Genomic DNA, 21,113 nt, shown 5'->3' with positions numbered 1-21,113 from the left:
TTGGGACTCACTGTAGCGTGGCTGTGTTAGACTTGGTACTCACTGTAACGTGGCTGTGTTAGACATGGTACTCACTGTAGCGAGGCTCTGTTAGACTTGGTACTCACTGTAGCGTGGCTGTGTTAGACATGGTACTCACTGTAGCGTGGCTGTGTTAGACTTGGTACTCACTGTAGCGTGGCTGTGTTAGACTTGGTACTCACAGTAGCCTGGCTGTGTTAGACTTGGTACTCACTGTAGCGTGGCTGTGTTAGACATGGTACTCACTGTAGCGTGGCTGTGTTTGACTTGGTACTCACTGTAGCGTGGCTGTGTTAGACTTGGTACTCACTGTAGCGTGGCTGTGTTAGACATGGTACTCACTGTAGAGTGGCTGTGTTTGAGTTGGTACTCACTGTAGCGTGGCTGTGTTAGACTTGGTACTCACTGTAGCGTGGCTGTGTTAGACATGGTACTCACTGTAATGTGGCTGTGTTAGACATGGTACTCACTGTAACGTGGCTGGGTTAGACTTGGTACTCACTGTAATGTGGCTGTGTTAGACATGGTACTCACTCTAACGTTGCTGTGTTAGACTTGGTACTCACTGTAACGTGGCTGTGTTACACTTGGTACTCACTGTAACGTGGCTGTGTTAGACATGGTACTCACTGTAATGTGGCTGTGTTAGACTTGGTACTCACTGTAATGTGGCTGTGTTAGACATGATACTCACTGTAACGTGGCTGAGTTAGACATGGTACTCACTGTAACGTGGCTGTGTTAGACATGGTACTCACTGTAGAGTGGCTGTGTTAGACATGGTACTCACTGTAACGTGGCTGTGTTAGACATGGTACTCACTGTAGCGTTGCTGTGTTAGACTTGGTACTCACTGTAGCGTTGCTGTGTTAGACTTGGTACTCACTGTAGCGTGGCTGTGTTAGACTTGGTACTCACTGTAACGTGGCTGTGTTAGATATGGTACTCACTGTAGCGTGGCTGTGTTAGACATGGTACTCACTGTAACGTGGCTGTGTTGGACTTGGTACTCACTGTTACATGGCTGTGTTAGACATGGTACTCACTGTAGCGTGGCTGAGTTAGACTTGGTACTCACTGTAGCGAGGCTGTGTTAGACATGGTACTCACTGTAACGTGGCTGAGTTAGACATGGTACTCACTGTAACGTGGCTGTGTTAGACTTGGTACTCACTGCAGCGTGGCTGTGTTAGACTTGGTACTCACTGTAACGTGGCTGTGTTAGACATGGTACTCACTGTAGCGTTGCTGTGTTAGACTTGGTACTCACTGTAGCGTTGCTGTGTTAGACTTGGTACTCACTGTAGAGTGGCTGTGTTAGACTTGGCACTCACTGTAACGTGGCTGTGTTAGATATGGTACTCACTGTAGCGTGGCTGTGTTAGACATGGTACTCACTGTAACGTGGCTGTGTTGGACTTGGTACTCACTGTTACATGACTGTGTTAGACATGGTACTCACTGTAGCGTGGCTGTGTTAGACATGGTACTCACTGTAGCGTGGCTGTGTTTGACTTGGTACTCACTGTAGCGTGGCTGTGTTAGACTTGGTACTCACTGTAGCGTGGCTGTGTTAGACATGGTACTCACTGTAGAGTGGCTGTGTTTGACTTGGTACTCACTGTAGCGTGGCTGTGTTAGACTTGGTACTCACTGTAGCGTGGCTGTGTTAGACATGGTACTCACTGTAATGTGGCTGTGTTAGACATGGTACTCACTGTAACGTGGCTGGGTTAGACTTGGTACTCACTGTAATGTGGCTGTGTTAGACATGGTACTCACTCTAACGTTGCTGTGTTAGACTTGGTACTCACTGTAACGTGGCTGTGTTACACTTGGTACTCACTGTAACGTGGCTGTGTTAGACATGGCACTCACTGTAATGTGGCTGTGTTAGACTTGGTACTCACTGTAATGTGGCTGTGTTAGACATGATACTCACTGTAACGTGGCTGAGTTAGACATGGTACTCACTGTAACGTGGCTGTGTTAGACATGGTACTCACTGTAGAGTGGCTGTGTTAGACATGGTACTCACTGTAACGTGGCTGTGTTAGACATGGTACTCACTGTAGCGTTGCTGTGTTAGACTTGGTACTCACTGTAGCGTTGCTGTGTTAGACTTGGTACTCACTGTAGCGTGGCTGTGTTAGACTTGGTACTCACTGTAACGTGGCTGTGTTAGATATGGTACTCACTGTAGCGTGGCTGTGTTAGACATGGTACTCACTGTAACGTGGCTGTGTTGGACTTGGTACTCACTGTTACATGGCTGTGTTAGACATGGTACTCACTGTAGCGTGGCTGAGTTAGACTTGGTACTCACTGTAGCGAGGCTGTGTTAGACATGGTACTCACTGTAGAGTGGCTGTGTTAGACATGGTACTCACTGTAACGTGGCTGTGTTAGACTTGGTACTCACTGTAATGTGGCTGTGTTAGACTTGGTACTCACTGTAACGTGGCTGAGTTACACTTGGTACTCACTGTAACGTGGCTGACTTAGACATGGTACTCACTGTAGCGTGGCTGTGTTAGACTTGGTACTCACTGTAGCGTGGCTGTGTTAGACATGGTACTCACTGTAACGTGGCTGTATTAGACATGGTACTCATTGTAGAGTGGCTGTGTTAGACATGGTACTCACTGTAACGTGGCTGTGTTAGACTTGGTACTCACTGTAATGTGGCTGTGTTAGACTTGGTACTCACTGTAACGTGGCTGAGTTAGACTTGGTACTCACTGTAACGTGGCTGAGTTAGACTTGGTACTCACTGTAACGTGGCTGAGTTAGACTTGGTACTCACTGTAGCGTGGCTGTGTTAGACTTGGTACTCACTGTAGCGTGGCTGTGTTAGACATGGTACTCACTGTAACGTGGCTGTATTAGACACGGTACTCACTGTAGCGTGGCTGTGTTAGACATGGTACTCACTGTAACGTGGCTGTGTTAGACTTGGTACTCACTGTAGCGTGGCTGTGTTAGACATGGTACTCACTGTAACGTGGCTGAGTTAGACTTGGTACTCACTGTAGCGTGGCTGTGTTAGACTTGGTACTCACTGTAGCGAGGCTGTGTTAGACATGGTACTCACTGTAGAGTGGCTGTGTTAGACATGGTACTCACTGTAACGTGGCTGTGTTAGACTTGGTACTCACTGTAACGTGGCTGAGTTAGACTTGGGACTCACTGTAGCGTGGCTGTGTTAGACTTGGTACTCACTGTAACGTGGCTGTGTTAGACATGGTACTCACTGTAGCGAGGCTCTGTTAGACTTGGTACTCACTGTAGCGTGGCTGTGTTAGACATGGTACTCACTGTAGCGTGGCTGTGTTAGACTTGGTACTCACTGTAGCGTGGCTGTGTTAGACTTGGTACTCACAGTAGCCTGGCTGTGTTAGACTTGGTACTCACTGTAGCGTGGCTGTGTTAGACATGGTACTCACTGTAGCGTGGCTGTGTTTGACTTGGTACTCACTGTAGCGTGGCTGTGTTAGACTTGGTACTCACTGTAGCGTGGCTGTGTTAGACATGGTACTCACTGTAGAGTGGCTGTGTTTGAGTTGGTACTCACTGTAGCGTGGCTGTGTTAGACTTGGTACTCACTGTAGCGTGGCTGTGTTAGACATGGTACTCACTGTAATGTGGCTGTGTTAGACATGGTACTCACTGTAACGTGGCTGGGTTAGACTTGGTACTCACTGTAATGTGGCTGTGTTAGACATGGTACTCACTCTAACGTTGCTGTGTTAGACTTGGTACTCACTGTAACGTGGCTGTGTTACACTTGGTACTCACTGTAACGTGGCTGTGTTAGACATGGTACTCACTGTAATGTGGCTGTGTTAGACTTGGTACTCACTGTAATGTGGCTGTGTTAGACATGATACTCACTGTAACGTGGCTGAGTTAGACATGGTACTCACTGTAACGTGGCTGTGTTAGACATGGTACTCACTGTAGAGTGGCTGTGTTAGACATGGTACTCACTGTAACGTGGCTGTGTTAGACATGGTACTCACTGTAGCGTTGCTGTGTTAGACTTGCTACTCACTGTAGCGTTGCTGTGTTAGACTTGGTACTCACTGTAGCGTGGCTGTGTTAGACTTGGTACTCACTGTAACGTGGCTGTGTTAGATATGGTACTCACTGTAGCGTGGCTGTGTTAGACATGGTACTCACTGTAACGTGGCTGTGTTGGACTTGGTACTCACTGTTACATGGCTGTGTTAGACATGGTACTCACTGTAGCGTGGCTGAGTTAGACTTGGTACTCACTGTAGCGAGGCTGTGTTAGACATGGTACTCACTGTAACGTGGCTGAGTTAGACATGGTACTCACTGTAACGTGGCTGTGTTAGACTTGGTACTCACTGCAGCGTGGCTGTGTTAGACTTGGTACTCACTGTAACGTGGCTGTGTTAGACATGGTACTCACTGTAGCGTGGCTGTGTTAGACATGGTACTCACTGTAGAGTGGCTGTGTTAGACATGGTACTCACTGTAACGTGGCTGAGTAAGACATGGTACTCACAGTAGCGTTGCTGAGTTAGACTTGGTACTCACTGTAGCGTGGCTGTGTTAGACTTGGTACTCACTGTAACGTGGCTGTGTTAGACATGGTACTCACTGTAGCGTGGCTGTTTTAGACTTGGTACTCACTCTAGCGTGGCTGTGTTAGACATGGTACTCACTGTAGTGTGGCTGTGTTAGACTTGGTACTCACTGTAGCGTGGCTGTGTTAGACTTGGTACTCACTGTAGCGTGGCTGTGTTAGACTTGGTACTCACTGTAGCGTGGCTGTGTTAGACATGGTACTCACTATAGCGTGGCTGTGTTTGACTTGGTACTCACTGTAATGTGGCTGTGTTAGACTTGGTACTCACTGTAGCGTGGCTGTGTTAGACATGGTACTCACTGTAGAGTGGCTGTGTTAGACTTGGTACTCACTGTAGCGTGGCTGTGTTAGACTTGGTAGTAGAGAGAAAGTAATACCTTCCGGACAAAAGCATTCCTGTGGAGCGTGGAGCACCAACAAAAGCATTCCTGTGGAGCATAGAATTTCAACAAATTCCTGTGGAGCATGGAATTTTTCTAACAAAAGCATTCCTGTGGAGCATGGAATTTTCTAACAAAAGCATTTCTGTGGAGCGTAGAGTAAAGAAACAAACAAAAGCATTCCTGTGGAGCGTAGAGTAAAGAAACAAACAAAAGCATACCACAGAGGTCAGTCAATACCTTTCACATAATAGAAGCAAATTTTGCTAAAGGAGACTAGCAGTAAGGCTGGCTCTGTATATATTCGCTCTGTTCAAACATGTAACTATGGCACCGCTCATTAGTATCAATACACTAGAGGGAGCTCTCTCTCTTACCCACTCTTTACACGCAAGAGTAAATATATTCGTGTGTGGGTTTTAACCGCTGAACCTGTTAACCCTTTCACCGAAGTCAATTCATTTATAATCATTTTTCTCTACTTCATTCACGTTTCACTAAGTGTTAAAGGCGCATAGAGTATTGAAACAAACAAAAGCATTCTTGTGGAGCATACCACAGAGGGCAGTCAATACCTTTCACACAATGGAAGCAAAAGTTTGCTAAAGGAGACCAGCAGTAAGGCTGGCTCTGTATATATTCGCTCTGTTCAAACATGTAACTATGTCACCACCGCACATTAGTATCAATACACTAGAGGTAGCTCTCTCTCACCCCACTCTTTACACGCAAGAGTAAATCTATTCGTGTGTGGGTTTTAACCGCTGAACCTGTTAACCCTTTCACCGGTGTCAATTCATTTATAAACATTTTTTCTCTTCTTCATTCACGTTTCACTAAGTGTTAAAATATTATGTTATTGTTCATAGCGGCATTCATTAACCTTTATCTATTAACATTTCTATCACTCTTTAACTTTTTATCTGTTTCAGTATGCTAACGTAACACTAAGGGTTAAAGGTTGCTTTTAGACGATCACCAACTAGTCGCTGTTACTTGTGTTCGTCATTATGTTAGAACTTGAGTAGAAAGTATACATTATACCCATCGACAGATGTGTAATTCGTATGTTTTCTGCTTTATGACATATAACTAACTGATGTAATAATAATAATGAAAATAAAAGTGAACTTACCTTTTGACTGATCAACACTGTTTCATTAATCATTTCCTCCATATATTCCGTTTGAATTAACCATCCGCTCAGTTCATATTTGGTTTAATCATATTTATTCCATCAATTGTTCATGACAGTATTTAGCAAACAAGCCGAGCAGGCTTATGAAAATGCTTCTCCTGATTACATATATATATATATATATATAAACATAAATCAGTCAGGATCAATTAATATATACTTTTAACTAAATCACTAACTAGCCGATCGCTTCCCGATACAGTGTATGACACAAGAAAAAGCTCAGAACATAGCAAATTAGAGTTTAACAATAACTGTTCATATTTCATCGAATATACGAACGAGTGTATGTCTGTCACATTTTTCAACAACCTCAAGTTTTTACTCGTATGTTTCGTAATATCTTCGAGTTTTACTATACATGAAAACAGTTCCCAAAGCGAATCGTTTGCAAGTAAATCACTCTTCAGAGTGCTATTGAATTTTCCCACATCTACTTTTTCTTCTTGTTCTTTGTTATATCCTCAAGTTTTTCTTGCACAAGTTTCGTAATATCCTCGTGTTTTACTGTACACGAAAACAGTTCACTCAGTGAATCGTTGGTACGTAAAACACATAACAGTGTTCTGTTGAATTTTCTCACAACCACTTTCTTGTTCTTTGTTTTTGAATAATGTTTATATTTTCTGCAGAAGGTATGTGTTCTTCTTGCCACTCTTCTCACCTTATTTCGAAGTTTTTCTTTTCTTTTATAATAATCAGCAATTAACGTCTGAGCTTCCAAACAACGAATTTGTTTTTCCACTAAAAGCACTGATCGATTGTTTGGTTCAGCGGTTTCACTTTGTATTCCAAGCGATCTTAAAAAAAAACTCTTTAGACGTCATTTTGAAAAATCTAATTTCTGGTGGTGTTTTTTTTTTTTTTTTTTTCGAAGTACCCCTTGCTGTACTAAAATGTATAGCTTAACTATTCCTCCGCTCTTTTATAACAACTACGCTTTATACTTCTCTATCCTACTTTTTTTTGTTGTTGACCTGTGTGGGAAAAGTAAATCTTATTCATTTTCAAGCCGCAAACTTATATTTCAACACGTGTGGGAAAAGCAAATATCAATCAGTAGACCAGAGTCTATTCTTTATCTGTTACTATTTACTAACGACGACGGTAGGCTGTAATTATTTATCTTATCTAACGAAATTTGACAACTGATACGGCGGCGGTAGGTTGCTATTATGTATCTTATCTAACGAAATCTGACAACTGATACAATGACAAGATATCCCCAAGCAGAATACGTTCAAATACGATGAATTTGTCACGCGCACTTTGAATAGCACCGGTGTTCGTTGTGTTAGAAAAACCACACAAAAATGTTTTACAGATTCATATAAATATATAGCGTATGCAATTTATTTATTTTTAGTATTCAGCTGTCTTGTCATGCCGTTCGAAATCTCTTTTAAATCTGATTGGACATATAACATCGAATTTTATAACGGAAATACTTCTATTAGTGTGTGCAATCATCTGAAACCAATTTTGAAATCTTTTTTAATTTATATTTTAGACGAAATTTTAATTTATAGAAATAGTTTTCACCTTCATAACGCTTTGTTAACTTATGATATTTGTTCAATACATTTTACTTTGAACCGGCAGACTGAAGTGTTAACTGTAAATCAGTCAAATGGACAAGTGCAGCTGTCAGTAGGTGAAATTCGGGATATAATTTCATCTGTTAATCTATTGGAGCATTTTTTCCAAGAAAGAGTGTTCCAAAACAAATTCTGAAAAGGTAAGTTTTTATTTTATTATTTAATTTTAACTATATGCATTGCAATCAGTATTAATAGCACATTGTGTAAAGAACGTAAATCTATCACCCATTCACAACTTTATTACATGTTTACGGTATGCAATGAATTTATAAGATTTAAGATGATTATATATGTTGGTCAGGACAGAATAGGCGGTTGGAGTGAGGAGAAGGCCAGCTGATAATACATGTTTTATAACAGTCGCAAGGAAATAATGTCTATACCCTATATTCACTGAAACATTTTCATCTCGATCACTCTACACAATGTTTTCATATACGTACACAATGGATGACCTTTCAACTACAAAAGTCCATTCAGACGTCAGATTCTATAAATCTAGCAGTGTGCGAACTTTTTCTCTGCCTGTGAAAAAATGTCCGTTTCGTTTGTGCTGAGAAATCCCACTCGCGCAGATTATAATTTCAGTATTAGGCAACTTCGTCATTCTATTTTTTTAAATTTTATTTCATCACGAAATTTGCTTTTAATACTAAAAAATCCACAGTTAGAAAATAATATCAGCAGTTTCTGTCAAATTTATTTTCGCACGGATTTTACAGGAGCACTTATATTTCACGGAGAAGTGTTTATTTATCTAACAAAGAGAGATTTGAAAAACCTTCAAAGTTGCCTGAAATTGTTGTTGCGCTTATCAATGCTGTTGATCACTGGATTGTCTGGTCCAAGCTCGTTTATTGACAGACCACCGTCCTAGACCTGGAATAATGCCGAGTGTGGCGTAAAACTAAATTCACTCACTCACTGATACCAATACATCTAAAAAGTAATGTCATCTTTTAAATGGTGAGTTTAAACGCGTATTTTACCCTTACAAGGACGAGTGCATTCCACACACCCTTCCTGTTATCCAATGTGTCACTGTTTACAGTTCGGGCAAACATAACCCTATAGACATGTGTGCGGGCGAGTTCATTCATCAGAAATCTGTCATTTACGATGTGTTTATAAATATGAACTGCTAACCATGCTCATAGTCATGTTGCGCGTCGTGGCTATAACCGTAATTGATCTATTGAAAGGTGTCATACATTCGTGTTCGGATATAGGTACAACATCTACACGCACATACTTTCCTACATCATTCAAATATATTAAATACCGGATACGTTTAATAGACACCAACGAAAGAAAGGTTTAATGAGGGGAATACCCATATATATACTCTCTATAATAACTCCCTTTTAAAATAACAACACATCTTCCCTAACGTATCATAAATACGAGACACTGGTCACACAATTTATGAATGGGAAGCTTCAGGCGAGGCTGGTATGTTGACATTAATTGTAAGGCCGGGGTATGTTGACATTGTTATGGGCGGTCGGTCACTTAGTCTCTCTGCTATACATTAGCTATGAATAAACCTACTTCGACATATATTTCCAATAAAACATTTTCCTCGTCAAACAATTTTCCATGATAAACTCTGTTCTCTCTTCGAATTAAGGGTGAGTATTGTAAACATGAAAATGTCCTATAGATTGCTTCCATCACTTTCCCAACAAACCTAGCTTCGTGCCGTCACACGGGTACATGTACTTATCAGTTTTCTATCTATTTTCAAAATTGCACGTTCTGAAGTAAAACTGTGCACATCATGTTACACGGTTAAAACTCAAACCGTACTGTTTATTTGTTATCGCGTTAAAAGAAAACGCTAGCGTTGAAACATCAACTATGCAAGTCGGGACAGGGCTGAATAATTCTTAACAAATGGTTCACAATAGTACGCAGCGCGGGTGATTCGAAATCCGGCTGCCTTCAGCGTTATAGTCAATGCACGGTGACGTGACTACCTCGTTCTTGCGCGCTAAATGTAATTAAACGACACCGCTAGCTTGCTGATTGCGTAGTCTTATCTATTTCTTCTATGTTTTTTTTTTTCTATACAGGTTGTCTCACGTTCATGGTGTACAACGTGTAGTCCGTACAAGATGAATTTAATCCAGCTAGACGTACATTTTTATATATATATATATTTTTTTTTTTTTTTTTTTTTTTTTTTTCCCTACATTACCCGGCGTATATCGTGTTGACATAACCCGTCTCTATTGTGGTACTTGTACTTTCAACACACACCCTGCATTCATCAAACCAGGGCGCACGCTCTAGCGAGCGCGGGTTAAACAACGAGGCCACGTCAGTTGTCAAGCGCGCTCAATTCAAACTGGGCTGACGGGTACACTCCTCAAGTAAGGTGATTCAGCATGTTGACACTTGCTCACGGGAAAAACTACTTCATTATGTTACCTTGTTCTTTTCAAATGGTATCAACTGTTACACCCCGCATACAAATGGAGTATACATTTACTTCTGACTCACTATACTTTGCTTGTAAGTGATGGTATACGATTTTTAATTAGTACGTTTTCTAGATACTCCCCTGTTTGATCAGACGGCAGCCCTATAGACTTAACAAGAACGAATCCACAAAGCCACAACTTGTTACTCTCTCATTTTTAATCAATATCGAGTTTTTAGTAACACACTCTCTATACAGCTCTTTCATTAAGGAACATCTGTGCTTTTAAAGTGTAACGTTTTCAGCACCATCCCATGGTAAACACTCAACAACAATAAATTGTATAGCTTGTGTACTCAGTCAAGGTGATTCAGCAGTTCATTTTATGTAGTCTTTCATAAAGAAACACCTGTGCTTTTAAAGAGACACGTTTTCAGTACCATCCCATGGTAAACATTTCTCAACAATAACAAAAATAAAATTAAAAAATTGTATAGCTTGTGTACTCGGTCAAGGTGATTCAGCCGTTCATAGTACTACCCTATTATACACCCCGCTTGATACATCTGTCTTGAAGCAACCTGAAACTGTTTTGAATAGCAGCCAAACCACTCATGTTCATTGTATGCAGCTGTTTGCACTTAAGTTTGAACTAATATTTCTATAGAGCTCCAAAATGTATAGTTTGGAATAAGAAGTCCATCCACTTTTATATTTTTCACCATTTTCGTCTGAGAAATTGCCAAGGCAACATCAACCAAAAGTGTACCGGAAACGTTAACCCTTAACACGCATCCTTAGGATAGGAATCTCCAGCAAAAGAGCAAGTACTCCACTTTTACTGCATACTTACACTTATACACTTGTTAGATTATTTAAAACTTATACACTTGACGTATTATTTAAAACTTATTATCACGATATAATACTTAAAACTGTTAGTAACCATGTTAGTCTAATGCTTAGTTGATGTTCGTTTTTTGTTTTTTGTTTTCAGGTAACTACCAACTCATACACACTTAGTTGGTGAATACCTATTTTATGACTATGTACACCACGAGTAGAGACTCCTACTGTGAAAATTGTCACACTTGTTTTGGTTTTAAAAGAAATTTAACAAGGCATCAACAAATATGTGGGAAAGTTGGGGGTCAATTTTCATGTCAGTATTGTAGAAAATATTTTTCCAGAAAAGAAAGTTTAAAACGACATGTGAAAAGCTGTCAAAAAGTAGTCAATCCTTTGGTTTGCCAATGTTCACTGTGTTTTCAACACTTTACCCATGAACTTGCTTTTCAATCACACTTACCACATTGTCTAAACACGACTTCGCAATATGATTCTCCTTCCACCTCATCACCACCTCCCATTCCTTCCTCCTACCCCCCTCCACCGCCCATCCCCTCCCCTGATGTTTCTCCTTCTTATCCCAATCCCTACCTCATAAACGAGATTTCACAAAATGATGTAACCTGTCAGACTTGTCAGACAATGTTTCCAACTTCGAAAGCATTGCGACTGCATAAGAATAGAACAGGACATGATATGTGGGGTGGTAGCAAAGGCAAGTTAAGTAGGAAAAAAACGGCTACAGTATCTGCACATCCATCCAACCCTTCTTTGCCTCCCATTCCCTCCCAACCAGGTACTCCTTCCAATCCTGAACCTGTTGGTGACACTTCTGATCATGCTCGCCCATGTACCAGCGAATCTTTAGGGGGAGATGTGAGAGAGTATGAGTTTAAAGGGCAGGGTGCTACAGATGCTTTACATTTTATGGTGAATCAACAAGCTGTCATTATTGATGTGATCAAGACAGAACTCAGAGAGAAACAGTCAGTGAAATGGGGATTATGTCTTCACATCAGAATGGTTAAACCTACTGAAGATGAAACAGCTAATATTCATGAGGCTTACTTTCGAAGCACAATGGTCATAGCTACACAAGGAACCAATTTGTCCGATCAATACCTTGAAGCCATGCACAAGATATTGCGTTCACTAGATAATTATCAGGGTGAGCATTCTAATTTAAACGTGCTAGACATTGCAATGATGAAAGTGATCATGGTTAAATTTAAGCCTTTTAAAGGCGGTACATACATCCCTCTTCCCAAAGAAATTGCATACAAAACTAAAAGCGTTGTGAATGTAGAAAACAATGATGAGATGTGTTTTATCTATAGCATTTTAGCCAAACTGTTTCCCGCTCCGCATCATCCAACACGGGTGAAGCATTATCAACCTTTTGTGAACAGATTGAATTTGGATGGGTTTACTTTTCCGATGACACTCAAACAAATCCCACGATTTGAACAAGTCAATCAGTTGAGTATCAATGTGTATGGCTTCGAAGATAAGACTCTCTATCCACTTTACATAAGCAACGTATCCAACATAGAACCAGACAGTCAAATTGATTTGTTGATGCTTTCACAAGAGAACGAGCCCGAAGATTTCGAAGGATTCTTAGGCTTAGAGGGTCATGAACTTATGGATGTAGAAACGAAAGCAGACACCCATTTTTGTTTGATCACTAAGTTGAAAATTTTTGTCAAAAACCCTGAGAAAAAACGTAGTAACCAGTATTATATTTGCAGAAAATGTTTGTGGACATACAGCTCACAAGAAAGGTTGAATAAGCACAAGGGGTATTGTTTTGATAAAGCTCAACGTGTCAATATGCCTAAACCCGAGAAAGCAGTCTATCAGTTTGGATTACGATCTGAAGCTAAAACAGAAAGAGCTAAATTTCTTATTGTGGCCGATTTTGAAAGTTTGCTGTTGCCGGTCGAAAATCATGCATCGCGTTTGAACAGACATGTTCCTTGTGCCTATGCTTACAAAGTTATTTGTTCAGAGCAGCGGTATTCGAAATCTGTTCAAACCTATGTAGGTTCAGATGCAGCAGAACACTTTATTCAAGACATTTTAAGAGAATATGATGAAATTAAGGAGATCTTTGCCAATGTTGTTCCCATGCAATTATCTCATCAGGATAGGACAACCATAGCAAACACAACTCAGTGTGGATTATGTGGAAAAGAGTTAGGGAAAGATAGGGTGTTAGATCATGACCATCTCAGTGGTGCTTTTAGACAAGTATTACACAACAAGTGTAACCTAAATTTCCAGCTGCAAAAGAAAGTGTATCTGATGTTGCATAATTCAGAGCGTTATGATACGCATCTTATTCTTGAAGCAGCACGTGAATTTGGAGAGAGAAGTATTCAGATCATACCCCATAATTCTGAACAGTTTCTGTCTTTTACTGTGGACAATGATCTGGTCTTCCTAGATTCTTGCAAATTTTTGCAAAGCTCTTTAGATGCTCTGACTAAGAATCAGATGAATAAAGGATTAGACACATTTGTTTTCTTGAAAGAGCAGTTCCCACAGCATGTTGGTATAATGACTCGAAAGCTTCCTTTTCCTTATGAGTACATGGATTCATGGGAAAAATTAAATGACACACAGTTGCCACCTAAAGAATCCTTCTACAGTTCCTTGAGTGATGAAGGCATTACTGATGAAGACTATGTCTTTGCCCATGAATTGTGGCATACATTCGCATGCAACACAATGTCTGACTTTACACGGTTGTATGTGGTTGTAGACACACTGTTGTTGGCTGATATTGTCGAAACATTCAGAACTGGATGTTTAGCAGATTATGGACTTGACATCTGTCACTACTATTCCATGCCTGGGTTTTGTATTGATGCAGCACTGAAAGTCACCGGGGTCAAGCTTGATCTCTTCACTGATGTAGATAGTTACAATTTTGTGGAAAATTCCATTCGGGGAGGCGTGTCTGTCATCGGTAAGAAATTTGCCGAAAGCAACAATGAATACATGTCTAATTATAACCCAGAAAAAGAGGCCTCAGTGCTTCTGTACATGGACTTTAACAGTCTTTATTCTGGAGTTATGCTGGAACCCCTGCCTATTGGTAACTATCAGTTCATGTCAGCACAAGATTATGAAACTATTGATTGGGTTACAATAGATACCCAAGGGGATACAGGTTACATTTTGGAAGTGGACTTGCACTATCCTAAACATTTACACAAACTTCATGCTGCTTTCCCCATGGCTCCTACCCATGACAACATTCCCTTTGAGGACTTTTCACCTTATCACAAAGAGTTACTCAGCCAGTTCTATACCTCCCAGTGTCAAAAACCCTCAGGCAAGAAATTGTTTGCTACTTTAAAAGACCGCTTGAACTATGTGGTTCATTTCAAAACTTTGCAACTGTATTTGAGACATGGGCTAGTCCTCCAACACATTCATAGGGTGTTAAAGTTCAAGCAAGGTCCCTGGTTGAAACCCTATGTTCAGTTAAATTTGGAAAGTCGCAAACACGCAACTGATGCCTGTGACAAGGACCGATATAAACTTATGAATAATTGTGTGTTTGGCAGGTTCTGTATGAATAAACGCAAGCGGAAATCCGTGCACTTAGTGACCCAAAGACAGCAATTTCGCAGTTATGTAGCTAAAACCAATTTCAAGCAGGTGAAAGTGTTTTCAGAAGATGTTGTGTCCGTGGAAATGGAGCAAGTGTCTGTCCATTTAGATCAACCTATCGCTGTTGGTTTCAGTATTTTGGATTTAGCCAAATTTCAAATCCTTTCTTTCTATTATGACGTCATGCAACAGCAATATGGACCAGAACGATTGGACTTGCTCATGACAGACACAGACAGTCTCTTTTTGCACATTCATGCCCCTCCACACGAGACTTTGCTTGATCCCTACATATTCATGAAGCAAAATCTGCATTTGTTTGATACTTCCAATTATGATCAGAACGATCCTAAAGGATTGTATTCGAATGAAAACAAAAAAGTCACAGGAAAGATGAAGGATGAAGCTGCAGGAAAGATCATTTTAGAGTTTGTAGGGTTGAAAAGCAAAATGTATTCCTTTTTGATACAATCAGATGAGAACACTGTATCAAACCAAAAGACAGCTAAAGGAATAAAGAAATCTGTCATTGCTAAGCAATTGACCCATAAGAAATACAAAGACAGTCTCCTGGAGAGGAAACCTTTTTATTGTTCCTATTCACTCATTCGCTCTCACAATAACACTTTATACACTGAGTCATTGAGCAAAATAGCATTATCCCCCTTAGATGATAAACGTTATGTACTAGAGGATGGTATATATAGTTTACCCTATGGGTATTCACCAGTCTAAGAGTATGTGGTAATGCTGTTCAAGTTCCACATTTTAGAGATGGGTGATTGATACAGGTACCCTCAGGCTTTTTTGCCGAATGTTATCCATTTTTAATTTAACAATAATAATAATTCTAATATTAATAGTAATAATTGCTGTTATCATCTCACTTAAAGTGTTTCACTCATTTAATTATCTTTATGATTACAGCAACATGAGTACCACCGGATTCATTTACCAGTTAAGACGAAACGGCAGCAATGACATACTGTATTATGAAGGCAGAAGCTTCCGAAGAAGCCATGAGGATGCCATGCAGGCAGGTTTACAGCGTGCAAGAAGAATGTTCCATCAAGACGAGAATCATCAAACACCCAACTATTCAGTAACTGTGCGTGAAATTCACATCAACAGGAGACAAATAACCAATCGCTTACAGCTGCGTCGAAACAAAAGACTTTTCGTAGGCGTCTTGGAAACTCACTATCTCAATGAACTCCAGAGACTTGTTCGGAAGTTATGTTGTGATAATTGTTATGGATGTGAAGTTAATCATCCATCGCAAGTACATCACCAGTGTCTCATGATGAACAGTGACGAGTGTATTACTCAATACTTTGATCGTGCAGTGAATGAGCTGCCCCTTCATACCATCTTGGAAAAAGCCAAGCAACAGAGGGTAAGCCTTGGGCTAGAGTTTCAGGACCAGCACACTGTGCATTACAATGACTCGGATTATATGCATAGTCATTTCTTCTGCAATGACAGAAAAGAAAGACTTGAGATGCAGCTCAGAGTCCTCATGAACATGGAAGATAGTAATAACTAAAAGTCGCATGTGTTAGCATTATTTTATTGCTTTACAATCTGAAAGTTACATAGAATACATATCATGAATTCAATGTACATGTACAGTTAGAAAGACTCTAGTTTTCTTAATTTTGCAGTAGTGTTAGCACCGGGTACACCATGTTGTGCTTGTCGTTTTATATATAAAGATGATTTTGCCTTTTTTCTTTTGTCGTTCTTTTTCTTGACATCTGGCTTATACAAAAGCCGCTTCGGTACATGGAGCATTTTTAAAAGATTGAGAAAGTCACGGTAGCCTGAAGGAACAGCCCCACGATGCATCACAGTAAAACGAATGAGGTCAATAACGTTAGTTCCGATCCACACATTCTCATTATCTAAAACAATTTCTAACTGATTATTCAGTCTGAAGTGAGCATTTCTGATCTGATCCTTGATAAAGTACCATAGTTTGGCAAGTTTGCCAATCGTTTTAGTTAATGACACATCCTTAAGAAGTAGATCCAGAATCAAGTTCGTATTCGCTTTAATCTGTGCTTCATCATGGGTGATTTCTTCAGGGGTCTCATTCAGTCTCAGAGGACTCGTCTCCTGATCTGGAGTCACTGTCATTATCTGTTGTTCCTGTGTCACTGTCTTCTCCTTTTCCTGGTTGTCTATTAGACGTTGGTATGTGTTCCTGTTCAGGAGAACCATAGGTCTGCTCATGATGTAGGTAATCTAACAGTGCAGCAATGCAAATAGGCAAGATGGAATGATGTCTTATCAACACCTCCTTTTTAATCCGATTGGGAAAACCTTCTTTGGCAGCCAATGTTCTAATGTGAAACCTATGACGGTGCAAGCGAGTTTTATCCATCAGTGAGAGTGGAATATTCCCTTTCAAAATGTTTAACATCATGCTATTAATAGCATGCATTTGTTCACATGACACATATTGAAGTAAAGCTTTTCTCTGCTTCACATTAGCCTGCAGTAGTGTTTGAAGAAAAGACAGATGTTTTTCCAGTAAATCACCCATATTGAAGTGAGGAGATCACAATGTGAAATGATCCAACTAGGTAATTGTGTCTTTTATATATATATATATCTATGTATGCTTAGACTCTAATATTCCTCATACACCATAGCCAATGTCTCTCATTCAGTATTAGAAGCTATCATGTTTATGTAACTACACTGAGGTGATAACCTGAAATGTTCAGTTAGTGGATCATCTTCTGGCATCCATTTATGTACACGCAATCGACACATGAAACAGTAGACTTTATCTGATTGACCCGTGTAAATGAATCCTGCTTGTGCCATAGTCTTCAGTGACTGTTTCATTTGCATAGGCCAACTGACAAAGGACTTTAATCTCTCACAAAAGCTATGACCATACACTTCAGCATTGGTTGAAATCACTGAACAATCGTTAGCAATATCTTCAAATCGTCCGCAAACATCCATGATGATCTCAGTAAGCAACTGATCTGTTCATTGGTAAGACAGGCAACTGGTGGGTATAACTTTGAGCAGTAGCTTTTATTTGGGTTGGTACACAATACATACTTCATCTGGAAAGACACCACTGCGCAGACGCCCATACTGAGGATCGGAATAGGGTGATACATCAATCATTAAATATTGAAATTTCTTTCCCTCCACTGCATCACGAAATGATTCAGTAAAATATTTGGCTTGACCCGGAAATATTTGAGATGCCAAGATTTTATATTCATGTGCAGAACGTGGGTTAGATAGCAAAATGAAGTAGTGTGTATTCAAGGAAATAGTTCGGTTACAATCCCCCTTAGGATAAGCAGACTGTTGAATATTTATAACACTGATTCCCCAATGATGAGACAATGTAGTGTAGAGATTTAACATCAGTGGACTTTTACATATATCCATCATCATGTCATCCATGACCAACACCATGTTCTTTTCAGATTGCTCAGACCACATTTTCAAATCATTCTCAGTTGGAAGGGAATCCATAAAAAGAATGTTAGAAATGTTTTGCCGCATGTCACTGTAGATGTCTTGCCATACAGCATAGCAGTACACAATAAGGTTGGGAGGTTTGTCAAACATCAGATTAGTCTGCTCTAACAACCTTTTCACCCAAACTGTTTTCCCTGAGGAAGATCCACCAATCACAGATATGGTGGTAGGTGTTTGTATTGGTAAGAGACACTTACGTTCCATGATCACACTCTGAGCACAATAATTCAACTGTGACATTACAGCTGAGTTACTTATATTTATAGAACAAACTCGAATGACTACACTAATTTTCTTTTTTATTTTCTTTTTTGTAATGGGTTACACAAGTACAGTAGTATGTTACATGACACAGGTATGACAAGATAACAAACAATATCTAAAATAATTACAGATAAACTTTGACACATGCTCATCATTGTTAAAACGGACTTGCACATCAAATATCTGCACAAAGGTTTGAAGGGTAAGTTCTGTTTTGCATTTATACAACAAATAATATAAACAATAATGACCACAAAGGTTGGACGATGAGGACTGTAACTGTCTTCTGTTGTGTTGGTATTGATTGACATAGGTTTTTAAGAACAAGTCAAAAACGGAATTCACTGGCTCACCCAGACTGTCAAACAGTTCCCCTGTATTTCCTTTGAAGTACATAGCCACCCAGTGACGACCCAGTCTTCCAGATGGTTCAGTATTGACAATGAGACCCACTCCACGTGCAAGCATGACACTAGTTAGCACAGGTAAAGTATCTTTGGCAAACACACCTAAGACCTGGTACTTTAAGATGGAGTCACTTTGAATAGCACATGCAAGGTCAGAGGCTTTCATGTTTTTTACTTCACAAACACGTTCCTGGTCTTGTCAATTTCAATGAGGGAATTTCTTTCACTCAGAACAACACAACTGAGTGTTTCAGTGAGGGCGTTTTTGAACTCGATTTCTAATCGGGTGCTACCAGATTTCAACAGATTCAGATAGTCGGTTTCACTGCATACTTTATCAATGTCAAAGACGAACAGGGCACTCCCAAGCAAAAAGTCGCTCCGAGTGATTCCGTTTCCTGTATTTTCTTTCCACAGACACATCCCATCAAACATCTGCACATAGGACTCAACATCATCTGCCTGCATGGGACGTCCTGGGACACTGGCACCATTGATGTACAGGCTGATGTTTTTCACCATACTAGATTGGAAGTTGTAGGGGTTACCAGTGTAAGATCCATTCAAGCTGTTGCTGAGTACAAAGCCTACAATGTAACGATTAGCAATAGGATTCGACAGATTGTCAATGGTATGTGTCAGTTGAGTGGTGGGGATGCTTGTCACCTTGACCTCGCTTTTGGTGTAAGGATACAGAGCATTGCTGTCTTGAAACAAGGTGTTGTGAGCCAAAATAAGAGCTGGATTGACTTTCAGTTTACACACCTTCAGGTAGGTATCCAGAATTTCTACCTTGTAATCTTGACCTGTTTTGCCACTCATCAAACAGAACTGGGGTGAGGAGCGGTACAGCTTCATTGTCAAATCCACTCCATTGACTAAATGTCTGTTCATGTGAAAGATATCCTCATACAATGGCCCCGACATGGTCAAGACTTTACTATTATTAATGAAACCACCACGAGATTGCACTCCTGTATTGAGACCAGTGTAGGGATCGGTCGATTCTACATCATTGATAGATTCAGACACATCTTTGTAGAAGAGTTGAGATGACAGCTGTGAAGTTTTAGCTTCTGTTCCATAGTTGAGTAGAGTTTTCATCATGCTCTTGTAAGCATAATGGTTGTTTGTAGAAGATACCAACTGATTCTGCAGATACACTGACACCTGGGAAAAGAGAGCCTGCAGAAACAAGTTGACAGGGACAATATGTTCCTTGTCCTCAAGATCAGTGCCATCTGCATGTTTCACCTTGAGCTTCACATGTATGCGGGTACGGTTCAGGTCAATGTAATCACTTCCAGCATTCGTTACTTGAAATTCCAATGGTGAAGAATCATTGATTTGACTGAGTGGACGCACCTCATCAAAATAATGTTGATGGATGCTGGTCTGGTATGGAGGTAAAATAAACAGATTGAGAGAGGGTGGTATCAGTTCCTCAAAGTCTTTATCATTCAACAGTGACATGATTAACCGAAAACGTCGTTTTCTCGAATAGGGGTACACTGGAGAACCTTAGCGGTCTTTGATGGAATGTTATCTGTCTGACGGATCTTCTTTGAAGTGGTGATTTGGTCACCTGCAGCTCGTTTTAAAGATTTCCGTCGCTTTTCTTTGGCATTGGCTCTCTCAACAATATTCTGCGTCTCTGATGTTACTTCCAGTTTGATCTTGGGTTCTTCAGTCTTCACTTGAAGTCGTGTCGGGATCACTTTCACCTGTGGTTTACCATTCACTAAGGCAGATGTTCCTTTCATGTGTTTCTTGAAATAGTGGGTCCATTTGACATAATCAGGGACATACAAAGGTGTGGACTCCATGGTTAATCAATGAAGGGATACCGTCTCAAGTGCAGTGTCACATATGTCACTTCCTTTAGAAATGAGTGTGACATGCCGTTACTGGCCTTTATACACACCTCTATGTGTGGAGATTCTTTGACTTTAATCGGAATATTGTATTCACATGCAAAGCTATAGTAAGGACCTTGTCTGAGATCAAGCCGTCTCAATAAAGGCAACTGCTGTTCACCTGCCAAAGAACTATCACACAGATTGCATAACACGTCCACATATGGATCATTCATGTGGGTGATGTCAAGTTTACCAAAATTAATCTCCGTTAAAGACACAACCCAGAATCCATCAAAATTCAACCTTTGATTTAGTTTAACACGAAAATGATAAGGCGTATTCTCATTAAAA

The 21,113-nt window shown here is 40.2% G+C and overlaps 2 protein-coding genes across 6 annotated transcripts in view; one reads left to right on the top strand and one right to left on the bottom strand.

The window, feature by feature from the left end:
• LOC125382163 overlaps nt 1-21,113 on the bottom strand; it is a 67,802-nt gene that overhangs the window by 33,144 nt on the left and 13,545 nt on the right. The gene's annotated exons all lie outside the window — the stretch shown is intronic.
• Nucleotides 11,462-16,445, top strand: LOC125382162. The gene is made up of 2 exons (XM_048400662.1): nt 11,462-15,507; nt 15,644-16,445. Exon 1 carries the CDS (start codon nt 11,735-11,737, stop codon nt 15,449-15,451), a length of 3,717 nt encoding a protein of 1,238 aa, XP_048256619.1. The 5' UTR covers nt 11,462-11,734; the 3' UTR covers nt 15,452-15,507; nt 15,644-16,445.

The sequence above is a fragment of the Haliotis rufescens genome, unplaced genomic scaffold, assembly GCF_023055435.1.
Source record: "Haliotis rufescens isolate VD_foot unplaced genomic scaffold, xgHalRufe1.0.p SCAF_2, whole genome shotgun sequence".
Classification (NCBI taxonomy): domain Eukaryota; kingdom Metazoa; phylum Mollusca; class Gastropoda; order Lepetellida; family Haliotidae; genus Haliotis; species Haliotis rufescens.
Note: the sequence above shows the minus strand (reverse complement) of the source record. Positions and strands in the feature narration are given on the sequence as shown.

Coding starts and splice junctions, on each gene's coding strand:
- LOC125382162 (XM_048400662.1), top strand. CDS start 11,735: ATGTTTCCAACTTCGAAAGCATTGCGACTGCATAAGAATAGAACAGGA.